The following is a 24,253-nucleotide window of genomic DNA, read 5'->3' on the forward strand; positions in this document are numbered from 1 at the left end:
CATCCGCGGCCTATGGTCAAGTCTTTGCCACGGAGCCAGTTCCTCCGTATCCAGCGCATTGTAAAAGATCCTATTGTAAAAAATAAAAGACTGTCTGAGATGGCCGAGAAATTTCTAAATAGAGGGTATCCCAAGAGATTAATACAGAAACATCTGGATGATCTGAAACCTAGGAACCCTAAGAGAGTGACTGAACAAGCTAGAATACCATTCATTTCCACCTACACTGAAGGAAGTGTTCAAGTAGCAAGGGTTATTAGGAAACACTGGCCTATACTGAGTAGCAATTTTGGCCATGTGAAAGAATTCTCTACACCCCCCCTGATGTCCTACAGGAGAGCTGACAGTCTGAGGGACAAATTGGTTAGAGCAGAGGTGGCAGGTGATAAAACCGCAGTTCAGACATACATGGGTCGAAAAAGATTTGGAAGCTATCCATGTTTGAACTGTGTAAACTGCAACTATATGTTGAAGGGAGAAACATTTACACACCCAGTGACCAATAGAGTGTTTGAGATCAGACATTTCTTGACCTGTGATAGTTCATTCGTGGTCTATTTATTGACATGCCCCTGTAGCCTCCTATATGTTGGGGAGACTACTTGTGATGTGAAGACGAGAATGAACTATCACAGGTACTCCATCCGTCAGAAACGGAGAGACCTCCCGGTGTCCAAACACTTTGTAGAGGCTGGACACAGGGAAAAGGATCTCAAGTTCAGGGTGATAGACTTTATTCCCCCACTTAAAAGGGGAGGTAACAGGGAGAAAAAGTTGAAACAACGTGAGATCATGTGGATACACAAATTGCGTACACTTAGACCTGATGGTCTTAATGCTGAATGCAGATGGGAGTTATGTGGATAGGTAATGTGTTATTTGCTCATCAGATGTGGAGGTGATATTATTCGTTGAGTCGAATGGGGAGGATATACAACAGTGCTATTTGTAATCATTTGTATGATAAATACACTCATATATCTTTGGTTTATTTATAGATGGAAGTTTTGAAGAACACAATGAACCTTTGTCTCATGATTGGACTGCTCCGTATATGGACCACCCCAGCGCGCTGACATAATGGTGACCAGTGGCTTATGCTGAGGAGGGGCGCTGATGACAAGTCACGTGTAGCACGTTAGGACAACCCGACCTGCATCAATTTTTACTAGAATGGTACTTGATGCCAACCCGGACCGGGAATCTATAAGCCAGAAGTTGGCTGTGTATATACCATGTTTTATTGCATGGAGATGGGATGGATCCCTCCCATTGCAACTGCACAGATTTTTCACTCTGGATGTGCACATTAACCTAGGGGGCGCACTGCGTCAGGTCAGTGTATGGATGCTGTAGTGGCCGCCACTCCTGGGTTCATTTGCACATCAATATGCAGGTTGGCTAGGTAATTATGCGCTCGTGACTGCCTCGATGTCCCTCTCTTTTTGTTTTGTATTGATTTCCACTGTGTCACCATGGTTACAGGCACGCCCCCTTGACGCCTCGGCAGTGTGTCCGGTCATGTGTCTTCTCTTTCCCTCCCCCCGCCGCCGCTATGTTCACTGTGCGCTCCACTGGGCGAAGTTGCGTTCCAGGGTGCGTGCGTGATGACGCGACGACGTGGGGAGGTGGACGGATGACGCATGGCGCGGCGCATGCGCCTGGCTGACGGAGGGACGCTGATGCCAACGCGCCGGGCTGATCAATGACGGTTAGTCCCAAAAAGTTTTTAAAGTTTAATATGATGCAGCTGCATCGAGTATTTGATTTTAACCCTTAATGGATGGAGCACTTTTTGTATTCACATATGTGTAATTAGAAGCTGTACACGAGGGATATTGATACAGCACATTGGAACACTATGTATGATATATATAGAACCTATTAAGTAGGTACTTCACTATTGAATATGTTACCACTTCTGTATAAAAAAATTTTGACATGTAGAATATGTTTACACAAATAGTCATGTGAGATGTGACGTCTTTGGGATCATGTGATTTTATTGTGCACATGTGGTTTCACTAATTGCACCAATTTGTATTGGATTGTGGGTATATAAACCCCACAGTGTAGCACTGTTGTAGCTTGACAAAGGCCTCATTGAGAAGGCAGAAACGTAGCTGGAATAAAGTTTGGGGTCGTCACCCTATCACCTAACAACTGGAAGTGCTGCCTCTTCATTCTTTGAATATATATCTTGGAGGACAAGCCAGCCTCTGTGAGGATTTCTTGCACCCAGAGCTCCACATCTGACTGTGCTGCTGCATTATTTGTGGTATTATATATATATATATATATATATATATATATATATATACACACACATACATATATATACACACACACATACACACACGCTGTATATAGCCAGACAACCTGAACACTCATTCTATTTATTCTTTATAATATGCGTATTATTTAGGCAACTCAAAATGTGTTATACTTTTTGCATTACTTTTGATTAGTGGGAATGTGGGATTAGTGGTGATGAAATTTATTGCTTTCAATTAAAAAAATAGCGGTACATCAGATGCAGGTTTTCTATACACAGTTTTAGTAAAGGGTCCTGAATTTTGGTGCTTGTCACTGCACAATACTGTACCACAATCACCCAAACTGTTCCTGCTATGTATGAACCCAAATGCCAACAATTTAGTATCACGCCAACGCAGTTCAGATTAAAAGGTCCATGTTTATTGCTGTACACCGGCACTTATGGGCGGGCTTTACCGCTGTGCTAGCCTGTAAACGGCTAGGGCAGCGCTAAAGCACACCCATCATTGCCAGTGAAGTCACCAGGAACACTGCTAGGTGGAAGCCTGCACCTAGCAATAAAAAATGTAAACCAAAAAGCTCTTACTCTGCTCAATACAACGCAGGGCAAGGGAGAGCCATCAGATGCTCATATCAGAGGGCCTGCCTGGGTGAAAACGGGGATATGTTCGGGTTTAGCTCTGAACCCGGACAAACCCTTTAACATTTTAAAATATCAAGAAACCAAATCACTTTATAAGAGTAAAACGTAGTCTTTGATTTCATGACAAGTTAAAATACATTAAAACTATTCTTGTATCTTTTTTATTAATTTTGTTGTAGATTACAAATAATGATAATTGTAGTTTTTTAACTGGCCACTAAATGTCAGTACAAATTGCATTTACAGAAGAGCACACTAACAGATGAAGGGGTTTTCCATATAATGTGTATTAGGCCTCATGCACACGACCGTTGTGTTCCATTCCGCAAAATGGGGGTCAGTTGTTCCGTGATCTGTTTTTGTTTCCGTGTGTCTTCCTTTATTTTTGGAGGATCACCAGACATGAAGGAAAGTAAAAAAAAAAGTCTAAGTCAAGTTTGCCATGCAAATTATAGGAAAAAAAACGGACGCGGATGACAATCTTGTGTGCCTCCGCGTTTTTTCACGGTCCCATTGACTTGAATGGGTCCGCGAACCGTTTTCAGTGAAAAAAATAGGACAGGTTATATTTTTTGGACGGACTGGAACCACGGATCACGGATGCGGATGACAAACGGTGCGCATTAACCGAGTTTTCAACGGACCCATTGAAAGTCAATGGGTCCGCAGAAAATCACAAAAAACGTAACAACTGACACGGAATAAAACAACGGTCGTGTGCATGAGGCCTTATGGTGCTGCTCTGACCTCTCTGCTGGGTTGCAGCCGAGACATTTTTTGGCCGCAGCGGTGACTTCCTGCATACCGCAAAGTAATACTACCATATAGTGGCCAAATATGGACACTTAATGGTCAACTAGTATTAAACAATGTCCATGTCCCTGTACATCACAAGCTGTAACCAAGGATGAGCAGTAACACCAGACACCGCTCAGACAAAAAGGGTCGGTTTCTACCATCTGTGTATGGATACAGCGTCTTTAGTGTAACTCAGGCTTTCTGGTGCAATAACAAAAAACTAAAATAAAACACTAAAAAAAAATGGATATTTAAAGGGAACCTGTCACCATGAAATGCAGTGCAATCTCCAGGCAGCATGTTATAGAGCAGGAGGAGCTGAGCAGATTGATAGATTGATAAACAGTTTTGTGGGAAAATATTCAGGAAAATCTGTAATTTATTCATTTAAACCTCTGCACAGGAGTCATGTGGGCGGTCCTGACGGCTGATTGACAGCTAACTCTGCATGACTTATCTGCATACAGGGAAGGCTGTCAATCACCGAGTGGGACCGCTCACATGACTCCTATTCATAAAAAAAGAGCCGAGGATTAAATGCACAAATTACAAGTTTTCCAGAATCTTTTCCTGCAAAACTATGTCAATCTGCTCAGCTCCTTAGGCTCTATAACATGCTGCCTGCACTGATTCCTTTTAAGCGGTCACCCAGCTAATATATAGCTCCTCCCACCAGCTAATTACATAGACACTGGCCTATCACTGCCCCTAACACCCAGCTAGTTTATAGCTCCTCCCACCAGCTAATTACATAGACACTGGCCTATCACTGCCCCTAACACCCAGCTAGTTTATAGCTCCTCCCACCAGCTAGTTACACCTTATAACTGCCCCTAACACCCAGCTAGTTTATAGCTCCTCCCACCAAGCTAGTTACATAGACACTGACCTATCACTGCCCCTAACACCCAGCTAGTTTATAGCTCCTCCCACCAAGCTAGTTACATAGACACTGGCCTATCACTGCCCCTAACACCCAGCTAGTTTATAGCTCCTCCCACCAAGCTAGTTACATAGACACTCCCCTCTCGCTGCCCCTAATGTTACCCAATTAGCGGTGCTGTGCGTGGTAAGCTACAAGGAGGCTGTGGCCTCCTCAAACAGCTGATAGTCGGGGTTCCAGGAGTCTGACCCCTGCCAATCTGATCTTGATGATATCCTAAGGATATTAAACACCCAGGAAACCACTTTAGGCTTGCGGACTCGCAGCAAGGCACCTGGCCTGAACTCCCAGCACTGCCAGGGTCACATAGCATTAGATTGGTTTATGATGCTATGTAACCCTTACAGTTCTGGAATGTATTAGAGGACACTGACATAATGCTGTCACTGTTATCTAATACATTCCGGAACTGTATATAGCATCATAAATCAATGTAATGCTATGTGACTCCGGTGCTGCGAGTCTGCAGTGAGACACTCGCTCATCTGAAAGGGGCCTTAAAGGGAACCTGTTATCTGGATTTTGTGTATAGAGCTGAGGACATGGGTTGCTAGATGGCCGCTAGCACATCCGCAGTATCCAGTCCCCATAGCTCTGTGTGCTTTTATTGTGTAAAAAAAAACGATTTGATACATATGCAAATTACCTGAGATGAGTCAGAGCTTGAAAATATGACTCTTCTCTGGTCACACAAGATATGACTCTTATGTTAATTTACATAAAAGGCAGGAAGTACAAAAATGCATAATACTTACTGAATTCGTCTGCAAATGAAATTAATGAAATTAAAAGTGTAATTTATATGTTTAGGGTAGCACAATGAACATTTAGAAACGCTCAGTGAGGGTAGCATAGTAGAGGTGACAGGTTCCCTTTAAGGTGGTCATCTCACAGAGGTTTCATTACTTACTGTTCTAGCCCCGGTCAGTTGGTGAAGTGCTTCTTGAAGCTGCCGTCCATCTATTTCATCCAGCTCAATGCTCTTATAGCTCACGTTTATGCTGTTAAACGCATCTTTGGCCATTTTGCAATATGGACATGTGGTCTTTGAATAAATTACTACACAATTTTGAGAGACAGTGTCCTATAAAAAGATGACAATTTTATTGATAACCATATATTCTTGGTGACATACTATAATTCCTATAAAAATAGCCTATTCCCGTCAATATCCAGTAATCTGACAGGCTGTTTTGGCAGCATTTACGGTACACCGTTATGCATCTTCAATGTTTTCCATCTAAATACTGTACATTTAGAATGACATAATATATCCTGCACTAGGTGACAGAGGCAGCAGACGTGAGCTAGCGCTGTCCACTGTACTGCTGTCAGCTGCGCCCTTGTCCCTATATCTGTGCCACAAGCACGGTGGACCTGCAATCCCAACTCTGGTCATATACATAGATGATTGTCAGCTGAATGCTTAGTAACTTGATGAGATGAACCAAGGAGGGGGATCTGCAGAACATCCCAGTTATCAGCATTCGTAAAATAAGTGCCATTTTGGGCATGAACCGAGCTGCCCCCTATCCTACATACCAGGTTACAAACATTGTGCGCTAGAAAACCTTTAGGAAATAACCTCATTGTGTATTTCTTCTAGTAGGAATCCTTTTAGGTTATGTAACATGTACTATAGATAACCTGGACCTCTTTACTAATTCGCATTCATCATTCTCATTATCCATGTGCCCTTTTTTTGGTGCATTTTCCACCAAAAAACTAGTATGCATTGCTTTGCATCACATTTACTGTTTTACACTCTTTTCTAAGCTTTTTACTTGTGGTGTGACAAGGGGTGAAGTTTAACATGAAAGGGGACGTGGCTCTGTGGTGCATTTCTGGAGTAAAAGTACACCAATTTATAGGTGGCGTAAACTTAGACTACAGTTTTGTTTTGCACAATGGACACATTTTTGGTCTACAGACAAAATTGTGGCACATGGACAAATTTTTCTTCCACACTACTCCACATTATTTACTAAAATAGTACATTTGTCTACTATTAAGACTGTGATTCATATTCTTAGACAGTGCAAAGTACAAAACTATTAGTTAATTTGTCCAATAGGGTTTCAGTGGCATTTTTCTGCACTTTTGCTTTTTTTTATGGCATTTTTTGCCAGTTTTTCTGTAATAAAAACAGCACTTCCAGATGTCTGGTGAAGGTCTTTGGGAGATATGAAACACAGGACACACAAGCGCTTCTTTCATACTGGCATTTTTGTTAATTAGATGGCAGTTTTTGTCTTTCTTGTTTATTTTTTAAAAATACAGCATACTGTAGCTCTTGACATTTCTTCAGGCTTTTTCACATCACCTACTCTATAGGTCAGGCATCAGCAGCCTCCGACACTCCAGCTATTCAGAAACTACAACTGCCAGAATGCTTCATTCACTTCTATGGGAGTTAGGAGACCAGCCGAGCATGTTTGCATGCTGGGAGCTGTAGTTTCAAAGCAGCTGGAGTGCCGAAGGTTGCGGATCCCTGCTATAGGTGAAAAACTACATGAAGAAGCTGCTAGTAGTAAGAGACACTGGGGGAGATTTATCAAAACTGGTGTAATGGAGGAGAGCGTAGCCCAGCAGCCGAGCCGCATGCACACAGCTGTGTGAGCTCTGCTGAGGATTGTTAGGGAGCGGGCATCCTAAGCCCAAGAAAATCAGCAAACATGGGCAAACTCACTAAAGAGAAGTCCAAGGACACTCCTGTTGAGATAAAATCGGTAACTGGGCAAGGAAACCTGGACAGATTTGTGAAAAAGGCGTCCGCGCCACACATGAGGTCTCAAGACAGGATGGCGCCGTGAGCGGGCGCAACCCAACTACATGAGGCCCCAGACTCTGAAGAAGAAGGAAGTGAAGTTGCGGCACCTCACAAGATCAGCAGCCTGTCTCCAGGGTATTTATGCGGCAACTACTTGCTGAGGCGCTAGACCCTCTTATGCAGGAGATAAAGGACTTTAATCAGGACCTGAAGCAACTTGGAGACAGAGTGGATTTAGTGGAGGCGTCACAAACAGCTATGGTGGACTTTGAGACAGCGATCTCACACAACATGGATCACACACAGGCCCACCTAAACTACTTATATAATTAGCTGGAGGACCAGGACAATCATGGTAGGCGGAATAACCTGAGGCTGAAGGGCTTCCCCTTCTAAACAAGCAGACGCCATCTTTTTCACCGACCTCCTGGGCGCAGACATGGCCGCTGAGATAAAGCTGGAAAGAGCACACCCTGCATTTAGACCTCCACCAGGCCCCACGGAGCAGCCGAGAGACATAATATGCAAGCTTACAAGCTTTCAGATTAAGGAAAAAATCCGATAAGCCACCAGATCTTAATCACCGATAATGTACGCTAGTACCACCATTTCTATTTACCAAGATCTGTCGCCGATGACACTGAAGAAAAGAAGAAACCATCAAGTAGAAAACTCTACTTGATGTGCTACGGGACCACAAGTTAATCTATCGGTGGCTATATCCCTTCTGCCTAATCATCAATACGCAGAGGAAAATGGTGGGGAGAACGCACATTGATCTTTAAAGATTATATGAATACCTTGATATCGCCGACTTACAAATCGAGGACTGGAATCCAGTTCAAGAGTTAAAGGGATTCTGTCACCACATTTTACCCCTACAGTAAAACATAGCTACTTGTAGGACTCCCTGAGCTGTATTAAATGATGACCTTATTAACTAATAGTCTTGATTTATTTCTTTATAAAATCGATTTTAGTGATATGCTAATGACTTACATAAAGGTGCCCAAGGGGATGTCCTTTCCTAACTTGGTGCCCAGCCGCACCCCTCGGTCCGGTGCGCCATTGCGGACTACAGGTAATGGCATCGTCGAGCGAGGTGCGCATGCGCACTACGCTCGACGATGCCATTACCTGTAGTCCGCACGGGCGCAGACTACAGTGTGTAGTGTGTACGCGCGGGATTTCAAACAGGCTCAGGGATTACATCAGCGCGCCGGCTCTTGAATATATTATATTAGAGGCGGTGCTGGACTCAGGAAGGCGGCGCCGGGCACCGGACCGAGGGGTGCGGCTGGGCACCAAGTTAGGAAAGGACATCCCCTTGGGCACCTTATGTAAGTCATTAGCATATCACTAAAATCGATTTTATAAAGAAATAAATCAAGACCATTAGTTAATAAAGGCATCATTTAATACAGCTCAGGGAGTCCTACAAGTAGCTATGTTTTACTGTAGGGGGTAAAATGTGGTGACAGAATCCCTTTAACAGCCCTTCCGATACTACCTATGATTGCACCTTGGAGACCGGTGGGAACAGGGAGACACCAAAGGCAAAAAAGAAAAACAGGGACACTCACACCGCGGAAGATCGCTCTCGACCCTGAATGAGACTTTTAGGGCCCTATTAACATGTACCTACCTAGGAACATACCGGGTTGGGTGAGCAGTTAACTTTAGCCAAGACTAATAACACCAGTCATTTTACACTCTGTCCTCTCTCTCTTTCCTCTAATTTTTCTCTCCCTTAGGCCTCATGCACACGACTGTGCCGTTTTTTGAGGTCGCAAACCGCGGATGCGCAAAAAACGGAAGCCGCTGTTGTGCCTTACGCAATTTGCGGAATGGAACGGGCGGCCCATTGTAGACATGCCTATTCTTGTTCGCAAAACGGACAAGAATAGGACATGCTATTTTTTTTTTTTTTTTTTTGCGGGGCCTCGGAACGGATGCGGACAGCACACGGAGTGCTGTCCGCATCTTTTGCAGCCCCATCGAAGTGAATGGGTCCGCATACAGTCGTGTGCATGAGGCCTTAGGCCCCTTTCACACGGGCGAGTTTTCCGCGCGGGTGCAATGCGTGAAGTGAACGCATTGCACCTGCACTGAATCCGGACCCATTTATTTCTATGGGGCTGTGCACATAAGCGGTGATTTTCACGCATCACTTGTGCGTTGTGTGAAAATCGCAGCAAGCTCTATTTTGTGCGTTTTTCACGCAACGCAGGCCCCATAGAAGTGAATGGGGCTGCGTGAAAATCGCAAGCATCCTCAAGCAAGTGCGGATGCGGTGCGATTTTCACGCATGGTTGCTAGGAGACGATCGGGATAGAGACCCGATTATTATTATCCCTTATAACATGGTTATAAGGGAAAATAATAGCATTCTGAATACATGGTGATGGATCATGCGATGGACCATGTGATTAGCGTAGTGACGTCATCACAGGTCCTTTTCCTCACAGATCGGCTGCGCGAACAAGTGGATTAAGGCGAGTTAATTATTATTATTTTTTTAACCCCCTCCATCCCTATTTTACTTAGCATTCTGTATTCAGAATGCTATTATTTTCCCTTATAACCATGTTATAAGGGAAAATAATACAATCTACACAACCTTGAACCTAAACCTGAACTTCTGTGAAGTTCGGGTCTGGGTACCACAGTCAGTTTTTTTATCACGCGCGTGCAAAACACATTGCACCCGCGTGATAAAAACTGAACAATGGAACGCAATCGCAGTCAAAACGGACTGCAATTGGGTACCTACTCGCGCAGGTTTGCAGCAACGCATCCAGACACGCTTGTGTGAAAGAGGCCTTACTCTTATGACAAGATAACAGTTTTCTTATTCAAGGGAGATTGCCCTTGCAACAGCAATTGCCCGCTCCCTCCACAGGACCCTCTAGGTGGCAGTCTACGCCTATCACTATCACCCACATAAATGTGGTTAAGTTTTGGCTCCTATCTGGAGCTCTGTTTGGTTCTAGTTCATCTAAAGTTGCCATTACTAAGCATGTTGTGTTACTTCACAGATTTGCTGAGGGAAGTAACTATAATGGCAGGAGATCTGAATGTAGCGCTCTTCACTGAAGTAGACACATCGAATGGCACCTCTTTACAAACGCAATCTGCTCTTCAGCATATTCTCAAAAATATAGCGAGGGAGGGTTTAGTAGATAGCTGGAGAGCACTGCATCCTGGTGAGAAGGATTTCACATGTTTCTCTCCAGCACACACTTCATATCAGAGGTTAGACTACATTTTAGTATCCACCTCGCACACTGTAAGAATGCCTCTATTGGTTTGATTGTGCTATTGGATCATGCCCCTGTATATTTGCAGTTCAATCTGGCTAATGTCACCAAGAGGGAGATGATCTGGAGATTAAACAAATTGCTCCTACATCATCCAACGTAAAACGTATAGCGGGGAAAATTGAAGAATATTTCTCAATAAAGGAGTCTCAGGACGTCTCACCAAGTGTGATTTGGGAGGCGCATAAGGCAGTGGTGAGTGGGCATTTTATATCATTAGGAGCTTACACTAAAAAGAAGAGGCAGAAGTCTTACGACTGCAAACTCAGATACGACAAGTGGACTCACTGCACAAAAGGCAACTCACGCCAGATGTGCTACATCAACTAGACCTTCTCAGATCTCAATTAAAAAATATACTCAATGTAAGGACAGCTAAGATATACCTTTCAGCCAAATTCCGCTATTATGCGCATGGCGATAAAGCCTCTAAGTTTATGCTCTCCCAACTGAAAAAAGAGAAAAGTCCACTCATATACATAGCATTCAATCAGCAGCAGCTCAGACACTCCTCAAGACTGACCAGATAGCCAGAAGGTTCAGAGTACTACTCCCAATTATATAATATTAGACCAATTGTGAATGAGAGGGAAGAGGAAATCAGATCCCACAAAATGGAAACCTGGCTTAGCTCCCTTAGTCTCCCTAAACTCAGTGAGGAACAGGCAGAGACGCTGACTAAACCGTTCACCTTGGTGGAACTGAAAAGAGCGCTAAAATCCTCCCCACTGCATAAAAGCCCAGGTCGGGACGGTCTGTCCATGAAATATTACGATACTTTGCAGAATATATTACTACCTAAGCTATTTCTAGTATGCAACTCGATCTGGGAAGGGAAACCATTGCACCCGCACATGCCGACAGCACAAATCACTATCATTCCGAAAGGGGGAAAGGACCCCACTTCCTGTTCCAATTATAGGCCAATTTTGTTGCTTAACAACAATTTGAAGCTACTGGCAAAGATTTTGGCCTTGAGGCTACAACCTCTTCTCCCCAGGTTGATACATGCAGAGCAAGTAGGTTTCATAAGCGGCAGGAAAAGTAGAATGAATACTAGCCGGGTCAGCAACCTAATCCAATATACTCAAACCACCTCTACTCCCTTGGTCCTTCTCGGCACAGATGCCCAGAAGGCTTTTGATAGAGTGGATTGGAAATACATGAGAAAAGCCATGCAAAGTTTCGATATTGCAACAATAAAAATAATTCCAGCACCAAAACAATTCTTGAGTGAAGATTTCTTCTATTTCCAGCAGTGAATATAACAGTGGCAGTAAAACACGTCCTCTAAGTAAAACTAAAATGATCACTATGCGGCTTAAAGCTAGAGGTTATCCATATTGGATGATCTCTAGAGCGCAGACAATAGCACAAAAGAAAAGTAGTTGGGATTTATTGTTTAAAGATGTTATTAGCAAAAATAAATTGCCAACGCTAGCCCTTACTTATAGTAATCAATTTTTTTCCAATACAGCAGGCATTTTCTAAGTGCATTTCCTTGCTCTATGAGATATTATACAAATTGGTGAGAGATGGACACAGGGTGGTCTCGAGACGTCCTCCTTCTCTTGCGACCTCTGTCTCCCTCTCTCTTCACTCATGGTTCCAGACAGAATAGCACCAGAATGTGGTTAAAATATGTCGGGTTCACACGGTGCGGTAGTCATCCGTGTAGAGCAGCAGTTATGTAATTCCCTCTTCTGGCACAAACCAATTCCCTATCAGGTCGTATATTAATTGCAATTCCACGGGGGTGGTAGATGTTATTGAATGCAAGGAGTGCACGTTACTTTATGTTGGTTGTACAGTGAGGAAATTTAAATCCAGACTTTTAGAACATCTGAACTATATCACAAATCCTGCATATGTAAATATATCTCTAATGCAGCGAGGCATTTTATCACAACACATGACAGAAGCCTACATACCTTTTCAGCTTATGCTATCGAACGTGTTTTTACCCCAAAGAGAGGAGGAGATCTGAAAAGGTTAATCTCCCAGAGAGAAGCTTCCTGAATTTTCAGACTAAACACCAGATATCCTGCAGGCTTGAACCTGAGAAAGGAGTTGATGCATATTTATTTATATATATACTCCTTAATATCTGATATTTATATATATGCATTTGCCTAATGTAATTGTCCTATCTTTGTTTTTAATTATCGAACCCAACATTATTAGGACTGGAGGTTCAGACACTACGTTTTTTTGTGGAACAATTGGTTGTTCTTTCTCTCTCTACAAACAGTCCAATATAGAGAATTTAGCAAAGTTTGATTTATTATACCATACAGTGTCTTTCACCCCCTATATATGTTTGGGTTCATGTACATATGATTTTATAATAAGTTCTATGTATCTGTTCTCTAAAAACAAAGGCTAGCCAAGCGATCTATACCCAATTAACTAAATTATCATATACACCTGAACGTTCTGCCTCCCCCTGCTCTGATGGGAGGGTGGAAATAAATCTTTATATATGTGAGTCATGGGGATGGTTCGTCAGTCATGAGTAAGAACATGATTTGTTCGAAACGCGTAGACTGAAGCGGGATTTGAGAGGACATGTTTTACTGCCACTGTTATATTCACTGCTGGAAATTAAAGAAATCTTTACTCAAGAATTGTTTCGGACTTCCGGTCCTGGCGCTGGGATGCAGGACGCGGAGTGAGTGAGCTCCGGCACCTGTCCCTCAAATTACTCCTGAACTCCGTCCCCGGCGGCAATAAGGGGCTCTCATTTACACCTGAAAGCACCCACACAGCGACGGACCTCGGTCCATAGACCGTTACCTGTTACGGAGTGGCAGACGACAAGTTGTAAGCGGGGCAAAGCAAGCTGCAAGTACCGCGCAGGGCAAGATGGCGGACTCCCGCCCTGGATCCCCGAACAACAGCAAGGGGCCTGACAATACGGCTGATAACAGTGGTAAGCCGACTGAAGACCTGCTTAAAATTGATTATAAAACGTTAGCCATCGAAGTGGCCAAATATCTAGCTCCGGACATTAAAGTGACTCTAGCTAAGACTCTGACGCAGTCTCTGCATGAGCTACACGATACTGTAGCGAGATATAGAAGAGTTGGAGCAACGGATGGCAACGATGGAGGAGGATGTCTCTAGATATAATAAAGACGCACAAGATCTTTTTAAGCAGAATATAGTATTGAAAGACCGCCTGGAAGACCTAGAAAGCAGTTCTAGGCGAAATAACTTACGGATAGTGGGTTTGCCAGAGAGCATCAAGCAGCCGGCTTTAAAGGACATTTGCGAGATTGAGATCCCACAAGTCCTAAATCTAAGCGGGAGACATAAGGTGGAAAGGGTTCATAGAGTGGGACCCATTATAGACTCTCATACACATAATCGTACCAATTCTCAGAACTCAACATCAAAACCGCGCCAAGTCATTACTCGGTTTCTGGACTATAATGACAAGGAGGCCACCCTAAGGGCCTTTAGAGCTCGCAAAGGGCCGCTGAAAATAAGGGGGCACACCATCCTGATGTTCGCAGATTACTCTGCCATGGTGGCAAAGAGACAACGAGAATTCAGTAACGTCTGCTCAGAACTTTATAGGCAGCAAATTAGATTCCAGCTGTTGTATCCTGAGATTTTGCGAGTTACCACGCTAGACGGCGAAATTAAAACTTACCAGGATCCAGAGGCTGCAGCGGAGTTTCTTAGCGCGAATATTCGGGAAGGTGAACCAGGGCAGAGAGGAAGATCTCCGAGACAACGGCAGAGGAGAAGAGAAGAAATGAGGAGCCCAGAATGGAGACGATCACCACCTTCAAACAGACGGAGGCGTGACTGGGAACCCGGTGGACAAGGCCTCGTTCAAGAAGAAGGGACTCTTGGTCACGATAAAGCGGACGTTACAGGTGACCGAGCTGAATAGTGCACAAGACTCTTGCAGCCCGTCTAAATCCAGTGATGGATGGAGTCGGAGATCTACACAGGGGAAGGCTTTATAGCATTGTTCATATGTTTGTATTTTCATATGTTTTTGCATATTATGCGGTTTGCTCTATAGAAGCTATGGGGGGCAGGTTGTTAGGAGATGCAGCCCAGAAAAAAGAGAAGTCATAAGGAAAAGTGAGAGGGTAAATATGGGGTTAATGTGTTACAGTGAGAATCTAGTGTTAGGAGGTGATTCTAGCAGGGGAGGGGGGGAGTTTATTATGTTGCAAAAGCCATTGTTCATTTATATGCATCAGCCGTCGCTCACTTCCAGATTCATACAGTCATGGGTTATATTTATCCTGTAGCAACCCTTGTCATTGGAATGTCATGTATTGAAAATAATTGTATATATGAAAATAGTTAGCTGGAATGTAAAGGGCTTACGCTCACCGCAGAAGAGGTGGATGATCCTCCGTCACCTTAAGAAGATGAAGCCTGACATAGCACTGCTTCAGTGTTAGGCCTCTTTCACACTTGCGTTGTCCGGATCCGGCGTGCACTCCACTTGCCGGAATTACACTCCGGATCCGGAAAAACGCAAGTGTACTGAAAGCATTTGAAGACGGAACCGTCTTCAAAATGCTTTCAGTGTTACTATGGCACCCAGGACGCTATTAAAGTCCTGCTTGCCATAGTAGGAGCGGGGAGCGGGGGAGCAGTATACTTACAGTCCGTGCGGCTCCCGGGGCGCTCCAGAGTGACGTCAGAGCGCCCCATGCGCATGGATGACGTGTCCAATGCGATCACATGATCCATGCGCTTGGGGAGCCCTGACGTCACTCTGGAGCGCCCGGGGAGCCACACGGACGGTAAGTACACTGCTCCCCCGCTCCCCACTACACTTTACCATGGCTGCCAGGACTTTAGCGTCCCGGCAGCCATGGTAACCATTCAGAAAAAGCTAAATGTCGGCTCCGGCAATGCGCCGAAACGACGTTTAGCTTAAGGCCGGATCCGGATCAATGCCTTTCAATGGGCATTAATTCCGGATCCGGCCTTGCGGCAAGTGTTCCGGATTTTTGGCCGGAGCAAAAAGCGCAGCATGCTGCGGTATTTTCTCCAGCCAAAAAACGTTCCGTTCCGGAACTGAAGACATCCTGATGCATCCTGAACGGATTTCACTCCATTCAGAATGCATTGGGATAATCCTGATCAGGATTCTTCCGGCATAGAGCCCCGACGACGGAACTCTATGCCGGAAGACAAGAACGCAGGTGTGAAAGAGCCCTTAGCTGGGGACTTTGGGAGAATGAAAAAATTATGGGTCGGACAGGTGATCGGATCAGCTTACTCTGAGCGGAAAGCGGGGGTCCTGATATTGTTTAACAAGGCATTTAATTTTGTGCTATTGGGCACTGTAGCAGATGACAAAGGGAGGTGGGTTAAGGTATCGATACGAGTTCAGAATATGGAGTACACTATATTCAATGTATACGGCCCGAACTCCAATAATACGCAATTTTTTGGGATATTAGAAAGTAACCTACTCACAGATAAGACCTCAAATCTAATAGTAGGGGGTGATTTCAATTCGGTAGTGGTAGGGAAGGAAGATAGAAGAACCAAAATCAGCAGACAACAGGGCGACCATGACGCAGGACTCAGTATTAGGACCTATGATGGAATCGGTAAGGCTAGTGGACCCTTGGCGGCAATATCACCCAGATGAAAGGACATTCACATTTTACTCCCACGCCAGGGATTCATGGTCACGCATTGACTATATTTTCACACAGAGTTCCATTTCAAGCTTGGTGGAACATGCAGATATAGGAGATATTAATATATCGGATCATGCTCCAGTAACCCTGGTTTTGAGGGACACTTTCTTAAAGGGTAAGGATTATTTGTGGAGGTTCCCCTCAAACTTATTAGAGAGTGAAGACTTCAAAAATAAATTAGTAGGTTGGTGGGAGGAGTATAAGGACAATAACCAGGCCCATATAGATACACCGGAACTCTTTTGGCATACATCTAAAGCGGTTATAAGGGGACGTATCATGGGTTATATGTTCAGTAGAAAGAAAAAGGCTCAGCAATCCCTAGAACAGACAAGTGCTAATGTCCGACAAATGTACAGGCAGTTTACGGAGGTGCCTTCGGCAGAGAATAAGGCAAAGTGGGTAGAAGCTCGTCAAGCCTTTGAAATGAGTGAAAAGGATAGGGAATCCCTCAAACACAATTTGAAGCCAAATTGTACCGACATGGGAACAAGGCTGGCCGTTTACTGGCTAACTTAGCTAAAGGCCAGAGAATGCCTCAGTTTATATCCAGTTTTAAAGATGGTGAAAGGAAAGTGGTGATTGATCCGGCAAGAATAAATGAAGTGGTAGGCCAATACTACTCAGCTTTATATGAAGATAGCCCCTCACCCCCGTTAGTTGATACCTTATTGGAGCATGTGAAATTGCCCATTGTAAAATCTGACCAACTTCAGAGACTGAATGCAGATGTAACCATGGAAGAACTCCAATTGGTCATTAAAGGCCTGAAAAATGCCAAAGCCCTGGGACCAGACGGATTTTCGGGGAATACAATAAGATGCTAATCTCACAAGTATCTCCAATAATGTTACAACTCTATAATGATATATTGAAAGGCAAGGTCCATCCAGATAAGGAGAATATATCTTACATCAAACTACTGCCCAAACCAGGGAAAGATCCCCTATTACTTAGTTCTTATAGGCCCATATCCCTAATTAATGTAGACACCAAGATCCTGTCTAAAATCATGGCAGATAGGGACCGAACAGGTGGGGTTTGTCCAGGGTCGTTCGGCGGTTATGAACATCAGGACAGTTTTGGCAGTTCTAGACAGGGTCCGGCATAGACCTCATCCTGGGGAAACTCCAGCCATGCTCACCTTGGATGCTGAAAAAGCCTTTGACAATGTAAGGTGGGCATGGCTGGAGGCAGTGCTAGACAAACTAGGTTTCAAGGGAGCTTTTAGAACATTTATCCAGAATCTATATAAGAAACCAAAGGCGAGGGTGTACACTCGGGGCTATCTCTCACAACCCTTTGAATTAAGGAAGGGCACGAGGCAGGGGTGTCCGCTCTCTCCTTTGCTGTTTAACCTGGCTTTGGAAACCCTGTCCCGGCTCCTTTGTTCATCAGACTTGTATGAGGGAATAGAGGTGGGATCGACAAGTGAAAGCAGCACTTTTTGCCGATGATGTGATCCTGTTTTTAGCTAAACCAGAGGAACACATACCAATTGTCTTTAAGGCTTTAGATGCCTTTGGAAGCTATTCTGGATATAAGGTAAACATATCCAAGTGTGAGTTCCTACCTTTATCACCTAAGACGGACGCCTTAAAAAAACTAAATAGGGTACTGGGAATTACTATAGCCAAATCATATATAACGTACCTGGGGATAAAAATAGGGAGGGATCCTCATTCCTTATATCAACTTAACTTTCCATCACTAATATCCCGGATCAGAGCTGACTTGGACAGATGGCAGGGACTACCTCTTTCCTTAATGGGGCGATGTTGCCTGGTGAAAATGATGGGAGTGGCCAAGTTACTGTACCCCATGCAGACAATTCCGCTTTTACTAAGTCATGCAGATGTTAAATTATTGGAGAGTAAGTTTATTCAGTTTATATGGCAGGGTAAGAAGCCAAGGATTGCCTTAGACAAACTAAAAGTAAGGAAGGATCTGGGTGGCATCAACTTCCCAGACATTCGAGGGTACAATATAGCCTGTAACAGCAGATATGTATTGGATTGGGCAAACCAGACATCTTTCCACTCCAATTTCCAATTAGAAAAGCAATTAGCAAAACCTTGGGACCTGGTGGCATTGATGCATACCAGTATCTCCAGTCTACCGGGGTCAATTAAAAAATCTCTGGTGCTAAGGGACACAATTATTGTGTGGAAAGTGTTACGGAAGATGTATGGTTTGTCCTACCAAATGTCCAAACACCTTCCAATAGTAGATAACCCAAATTTCGAACCAGGTAGGACAAGCAAACTTGTGCTTAACTGGACACAGAAAGGGATTAGAAAAATGTTTGACCTATTCCACGAGACGGAACCCAGATGGATGACGCAGACAGAGTTGAGAGAGAAGTGGAACTTGAAAGAGCCGACCTTTTTACCGTATGTGCAGCTTATGTCTTACGGCAAGGGCTTATGTAAAGATCTGACTAGGGAATGGAGAGCAAATTATTTTGACTCACTCCTAAGACTGAAAACCAGGCCATCAATTTCACTTCTTTACCAATCCCTTAGGGAAAGATGGCAGAAAGTGGATCCCAAAAAGATGTTCCAGAGATGGGAGACACTCTTAGAGGTGAAGGACATACACCAACCTATATGTTCTGGTATAGAGGCATTATATAAGGCCATACCGAATGAACAAGGCCGAGAGACGCATTTGAAGATTCTTCATCACGCAATATATGGTTTTAACATCCCTAGCTCTGATGCAAAACGAGATAGGTTAACCGCATGCCCAAAATGTGGCCTTTCAAAATCGGACCTGTTCCATGGACTATGGAATTGTCCAAAGTTGGAGTACTGGAATGACACTTCTAGCTTAATGAAACAATGTGGCAGGACTGAGGCAGACATTACTCCTGCAATGGCGATATTGCATGTTCAAATCAGTAAATCTGAACAACCGGGTGACTATTCAACGGTGTCTGTCGTGCCAATAGGGCATAAAATCTTACTAGTGGCCAAAAAGTGTATACTGAATCTATGGCTACAGCCTCAGGTTCCTTCTGTCTCAATGGTCACGGCTCAACTCAAGCACACATTTCACTTAGAGTGGCTCGAGGCATTGCAACAAAAGGAAATTTGGGGGGAAAAGTTGTACTTAACATGGCGCAAGTTTATGCTGAGCCACATAGAACCAGGTGAATATACAAGAATTATGTCTCCTTTCAAACTGACGGCATGGTATTTGTTAGAAGATCTAAAAGACAAGCTGGGGGCTTTGAAGGTGATATCAACCCAATGACGTGCTTATCTAGTTTAGTGACTGGATATGGAGTTTAGGCTGATGCAGGGGAGGGGGGGGGTGGGGGAGGTGGTGTTACTTTATTGTGCATACGCATATGCAAGTCTATTTGACACTCTGTATTTCTGATTTAATGTCATATATGTAATGGAATACTAATGGCATTGTTTATAATGTTATTTTGATTGGGAGAAAATAATAAAAAATAAAAATAAAAAAATAATAAAATTTAAAAAAAAAAGAATTGTTTCGGTGCTGGAATCATTTTTATTGTTACAAGCTGCAAGGTGTTACCAACTCTTTCCAAGCACCAAGGGGAAATTATCCAAGATAGTTATAACAGGCGAGCTGGATTCCTATTACTATGTGCAAAGTTTCCATATACCAAAAGGCTTCATAAAAGCAGTAATGGCAACGTACAAAGATCCGAGTGCCTGCGTACTAGTAAATGACACGTTATCGCCATCTTTTAAATTAAGCAATGGGACTAGACAGGGGTGCCCTCTGTCCCCGCTTTTGTTTGTTCTTTCTATGGAGCCACTACTCCAGGCTTTCCGGTTGGATCAAAGGATACAGGAAATAAAGACTCAGGACGGGACCCACACCCAAGCTGCATTCGCAGACGATCTTCTCCTAATTATTTCTAATCCCATGGAGGCCTTGCCTGCAATACATGCAATGCTAGATCAATTTGGAGTATTCTCCAACTTTAAAGTTAACCTTTCTAAGTCACAAGTCCTAAATATTACGATCCGTCAACACAGAAAACACTCGAGAGGTGTTCACTATTTAAATGGGCTACAAGTAGTATCCCTTTTCTAGGTATTAATCTTCCCCCCCGACCCTCAAGTTTATACCAGGAAAATTATAAAAATCTTCCACTTGCTATTGAAACTCTCATTAAAACATGGGATGTCTCATTTACCTCATGGTTTGGGCGTAGATCCTTAATCAAAACAGTCCTTCTCCCAAAAATTCTTTACCATCTACAAGTGTTGCCCATACCCCTTCCTAAGGTCTTCTTCACCCAGTTGACCACTTGCTGGCGGCAGCAAGACGACTAATAGCTACAAACTGGAAGGTAACAGCCCCCCCAGCAATATCGCATTGGTTAAGTGTGACCAGATCTACCGTTTGGAGCCGTTAGCCCATTGGGAATCCAATACCTCACACCTTTGTGAACGTATATGGGGTGCTTGGAAGGTTTACAGAAAGCTTTGATACCTGCTAGTAAAAAGAACCCGACTCAATACACTTACCCCGTTATGTCACTCAGCTGTTTCGGTTCTAATTGTTTATTGGTTCATGTATAAATGAAAATAAATGCTTTAACAGACTTTTACAGCATAGTAAAGTACAATCGTGGTAATTTGCTGACGCAAATATGTACAGACAGACAACCAAGTGTTTGTATGATCTATCCTGTATTTCTGTACTATTGTGGTGCTGACATATAATATGTTGTTACTTTGTAACATCAATAAAATGTTTTAAAAACAAAAACTGGTGTAATGGAAAACTGACAGTTGGCTATAGCAGATTGATAAAAAAAAATGGCTGCACAACTTTACACATGCAAACAATAGAGCTGAGAAATGAGGATCATTCTAAACTAAAGTGGTATTATACCTACTATAAATGGACAAATGGAAGCGCTTAGCGCACATTTTTGATCAAACTTGTGTTGGGCCCATCTACCAGGCGTCAAGGTGGCTTCCGCAGACAGGTACCTAACACTAATATACCACCTCTCGTGGACTTACCTAAGTCTACATTTTCAGGGCGATGTAAGAACCAGCTACATTTGTACTCTGCCCTGAAGCCCCAAGCAGATGGGCGTTGCTCAGTCTAAAAAGAGGTGCTTGCCCAGATTCCAAAGGAGCTCTGCAAAATGTAAGGTGGAATCTGACCGGTTGCTATGGGCAACTGTCAGCTTTCCATTACACCAGTTTAGATAAATCTCCCCCAGTGTCTCTTACCACTAGCAGTTTCCTCAACTTCATGTGTGGGGACCTTAATACAAAACACAATCAAACTTGGCCAGATATGCCACACCACAAATTCAGAAAAAAATCTAATATGATGGAAAGTTTCTATTGAAAGATGAAATGAAAAATCGTGCCCAATTAACAAAACTTAGAAGGAGCTGTCACCATGAACATACAGTATAATCTGCAGGCAGCAGGTCATGGCGCAGGAGGAGCGGAGCAGATTGATATACAGTTTCATGGGTAAAGATACAGAAAAACCTGTAATTTATACATTTATATCTCTGCCCACATGATCCTAAACATCAAAAGGGCAAAGAGTTAAATGAATAAGTTACAGCTTTTACTGAATCTTTTCCCATAAAACTTTAAATCAATCTGCCCAGCTCCTTGAATGAAGGCCAGCTTAAAAGGGGTTGTTTGGGTTCAAAGATGAACCCGAACGTAACCTCTTCTTTACTCATTTACTCTATATCAGATGAACACTGGAGCATTTCCTTGCTCGGATGCTCCCCCTTGCCTTGCGTTTCATCGTGCAGAGCGGGGTCTGTTTACTGCCAGTGACGTACCGGTCGTCTTCCCACTATGCTAGGTGGAGACTTCCACATAGCAATGAGCCCAATGACGTCACTGGCACAAATGGGCAGTGCATAGCGCCACTAGTAGAGCAGAACTATACACCATATACAGGGTTTTTCACGCATCATCTTTGCATTCAGGAAAAATCACAGCATGTTCTATATTTTTGACACAGCTCCATGGAAGTGAATGGGGCCTGTGTGAATGGATGCAATGTGTTTTTCACTGATGGTCACTAGGAGATGTAGATTGTTGTTCTTCAGTTTTTCTTCAAAAGCCTGAAAAAATAAATTTGACTGAACTTGTGTATAAAACCTTCTATTTTTCACTGAAAAAAAGTAATGCAATGTCCAACCACACACAATGCGAAGGATACAGTCATTATGTAACATCGCACCCCAAACTGTTTTGTATAACAATTATATACAGCTTTTTTTATTTAAAATCTTAAAGTGAACCTGTAATTTTTATGCTAACCACACTGAGAGCAACATAAAATAGTGACAGACATGTTGATTTCAGCGGTGTGTCACTTATGAGCTAAAAGTAAGTGGTTGCCGAGAACCAGCATCATAACCATTGCAACCTGGGTCTTGATAAGAGTCAAATCTACCTGAGAAGAGTCATATTTATTCATGATCTCCTGCTCTCTCACCCATCTGCTGATTGGCAGTTCTCTCCTAGAGAGAAAGGGAGAAAACTAGGTAGAAGACTGTCAGACATCAGCAGGTGGGCAGGAATTTATGAATAACCACCTTCTTTTAACTTTTAAATGACAGACCTCTGAAATCAACTCACCTGTCTCTACTTTATGCTGCCGTTAGTATGGGCAGCATAAACTTGATGACAGGTTCCCTTTAACCTGTTAAGGACACAGGGCGTACCTGTACGCCCTGATACTTAAGGAAACAGGGCGTACAGTTAAGTCCTGTGTAGTTCCGATCACCGCCGCGCGGCGGGTGGTGATCGGAACTAGGTGCCTGCTGAAATCAATCAGCAGGCACCCTGGGTCAATGCGCCCCCCCCCCCATATCGCCAATCGCTGACCTGCGGTTTGCAGCGCTTTCGGAAGTTTCTGACATCACACAGATGGCAGCCGTTTAACCCATTCCATGCCGCGGTCCATAGGAACCGCTGTATGGAAGAGGTTAAAAGGGAGGGAGCTCCCTCCCTCTCTCATCGGGGCTGCTGTGCCTTTTCAGCCCCCGATTCTTGACGGGATCACAGAGGGAGGGGGGCCCCCCTCCCTCCCCATCACCCGCTGCTCTGTTGTGGCAGTGAGTGATGGTAACCATGGCAACCGGACGCCTTCACAGACTTCCGGCTGTCCATGGTGCTGATCAGACTTCTGCTAAAGGCAGAAGTCTGATCAGACTTTGTAAAGTGAAAATACAGTACAGTACACTATATAGTGTATTGTATTATACAGACATCAGACCCACTGGATCTTCATAAACCAAGTGGTTCTGGATTAAAAAAAAAAAAAAAAAAAAAAAGAAGTGGAAAAATTTAAAAAAAAAAAAAAAAAACATTTATCACTGTTTAAAAAATTAAAAAAATGTATGATATCACCGCGTCTGTAACGACCTGATCTATAAAACGGTCATGTTACTTTCCCTGCACAGTGAACGCCATAAAAAATAAAAACTATTATGGAATTGAAATTTTGCCCACCTTACTTCCCAAAAAAAGTAATAAAAGTGATCAAAAAAGTCGTATGTACGCCAAAATAGTACCAAACAAACAGTCACCTCATCCCGCAAAAAATGAGCCCCTACATGAGACAATGGCCCAAAAAAATAAAAAAAACTATGGCTCTCAGACTAAAAACATGATTTTTATTTGCTTCAAAAATGGTTTATGTTAAACGTAAATATATTTTTTTTTTAAGTAGACATATTTAGGTATCGTCGCGATGCCAATAGATGCCAAAACATCTATTTCTTGTTACCTTGCCTCACAAAAAGTGTAATATAGAGCAACCAAA

The 24,253-nt window shown here is 43.4% G+C and overlaps 1 protein-coding gene across 1 annotated transcript in view; it reads right to left on the bottom strand.

The window, feature by feature from the left end:
* Positions 1-24,253, bottom strand: part of GLRX2 (glutaredoxin 2) — a 100,405-nt gene that overhangs the window by 9,229 nt on the left and 66,923 nt on the right. Inside the window, exon 4 of the mRNA XM_040407616.1 lies at positions 5,572-5,745. Coding sequence (XP_040263550.1) covers positions 5,572-5,745 — 174 coding nt within the window. The remainder of the gene's footprint in view (positions 1-5,571; positions 5,746-24,253) is intronic.

This window comes from Bufo bufo, chromosome 9 (genome assembly GCF_905171765.1).
Source record: "Bufo bufo chromosome 9, aBufBuf1.1, whole genome shotgun sequence".
NCBI lineage: Eukaryota > Metazoa > Chordata > Amphibia > Anura > Bufonidae > Bufo > Bufo bufo.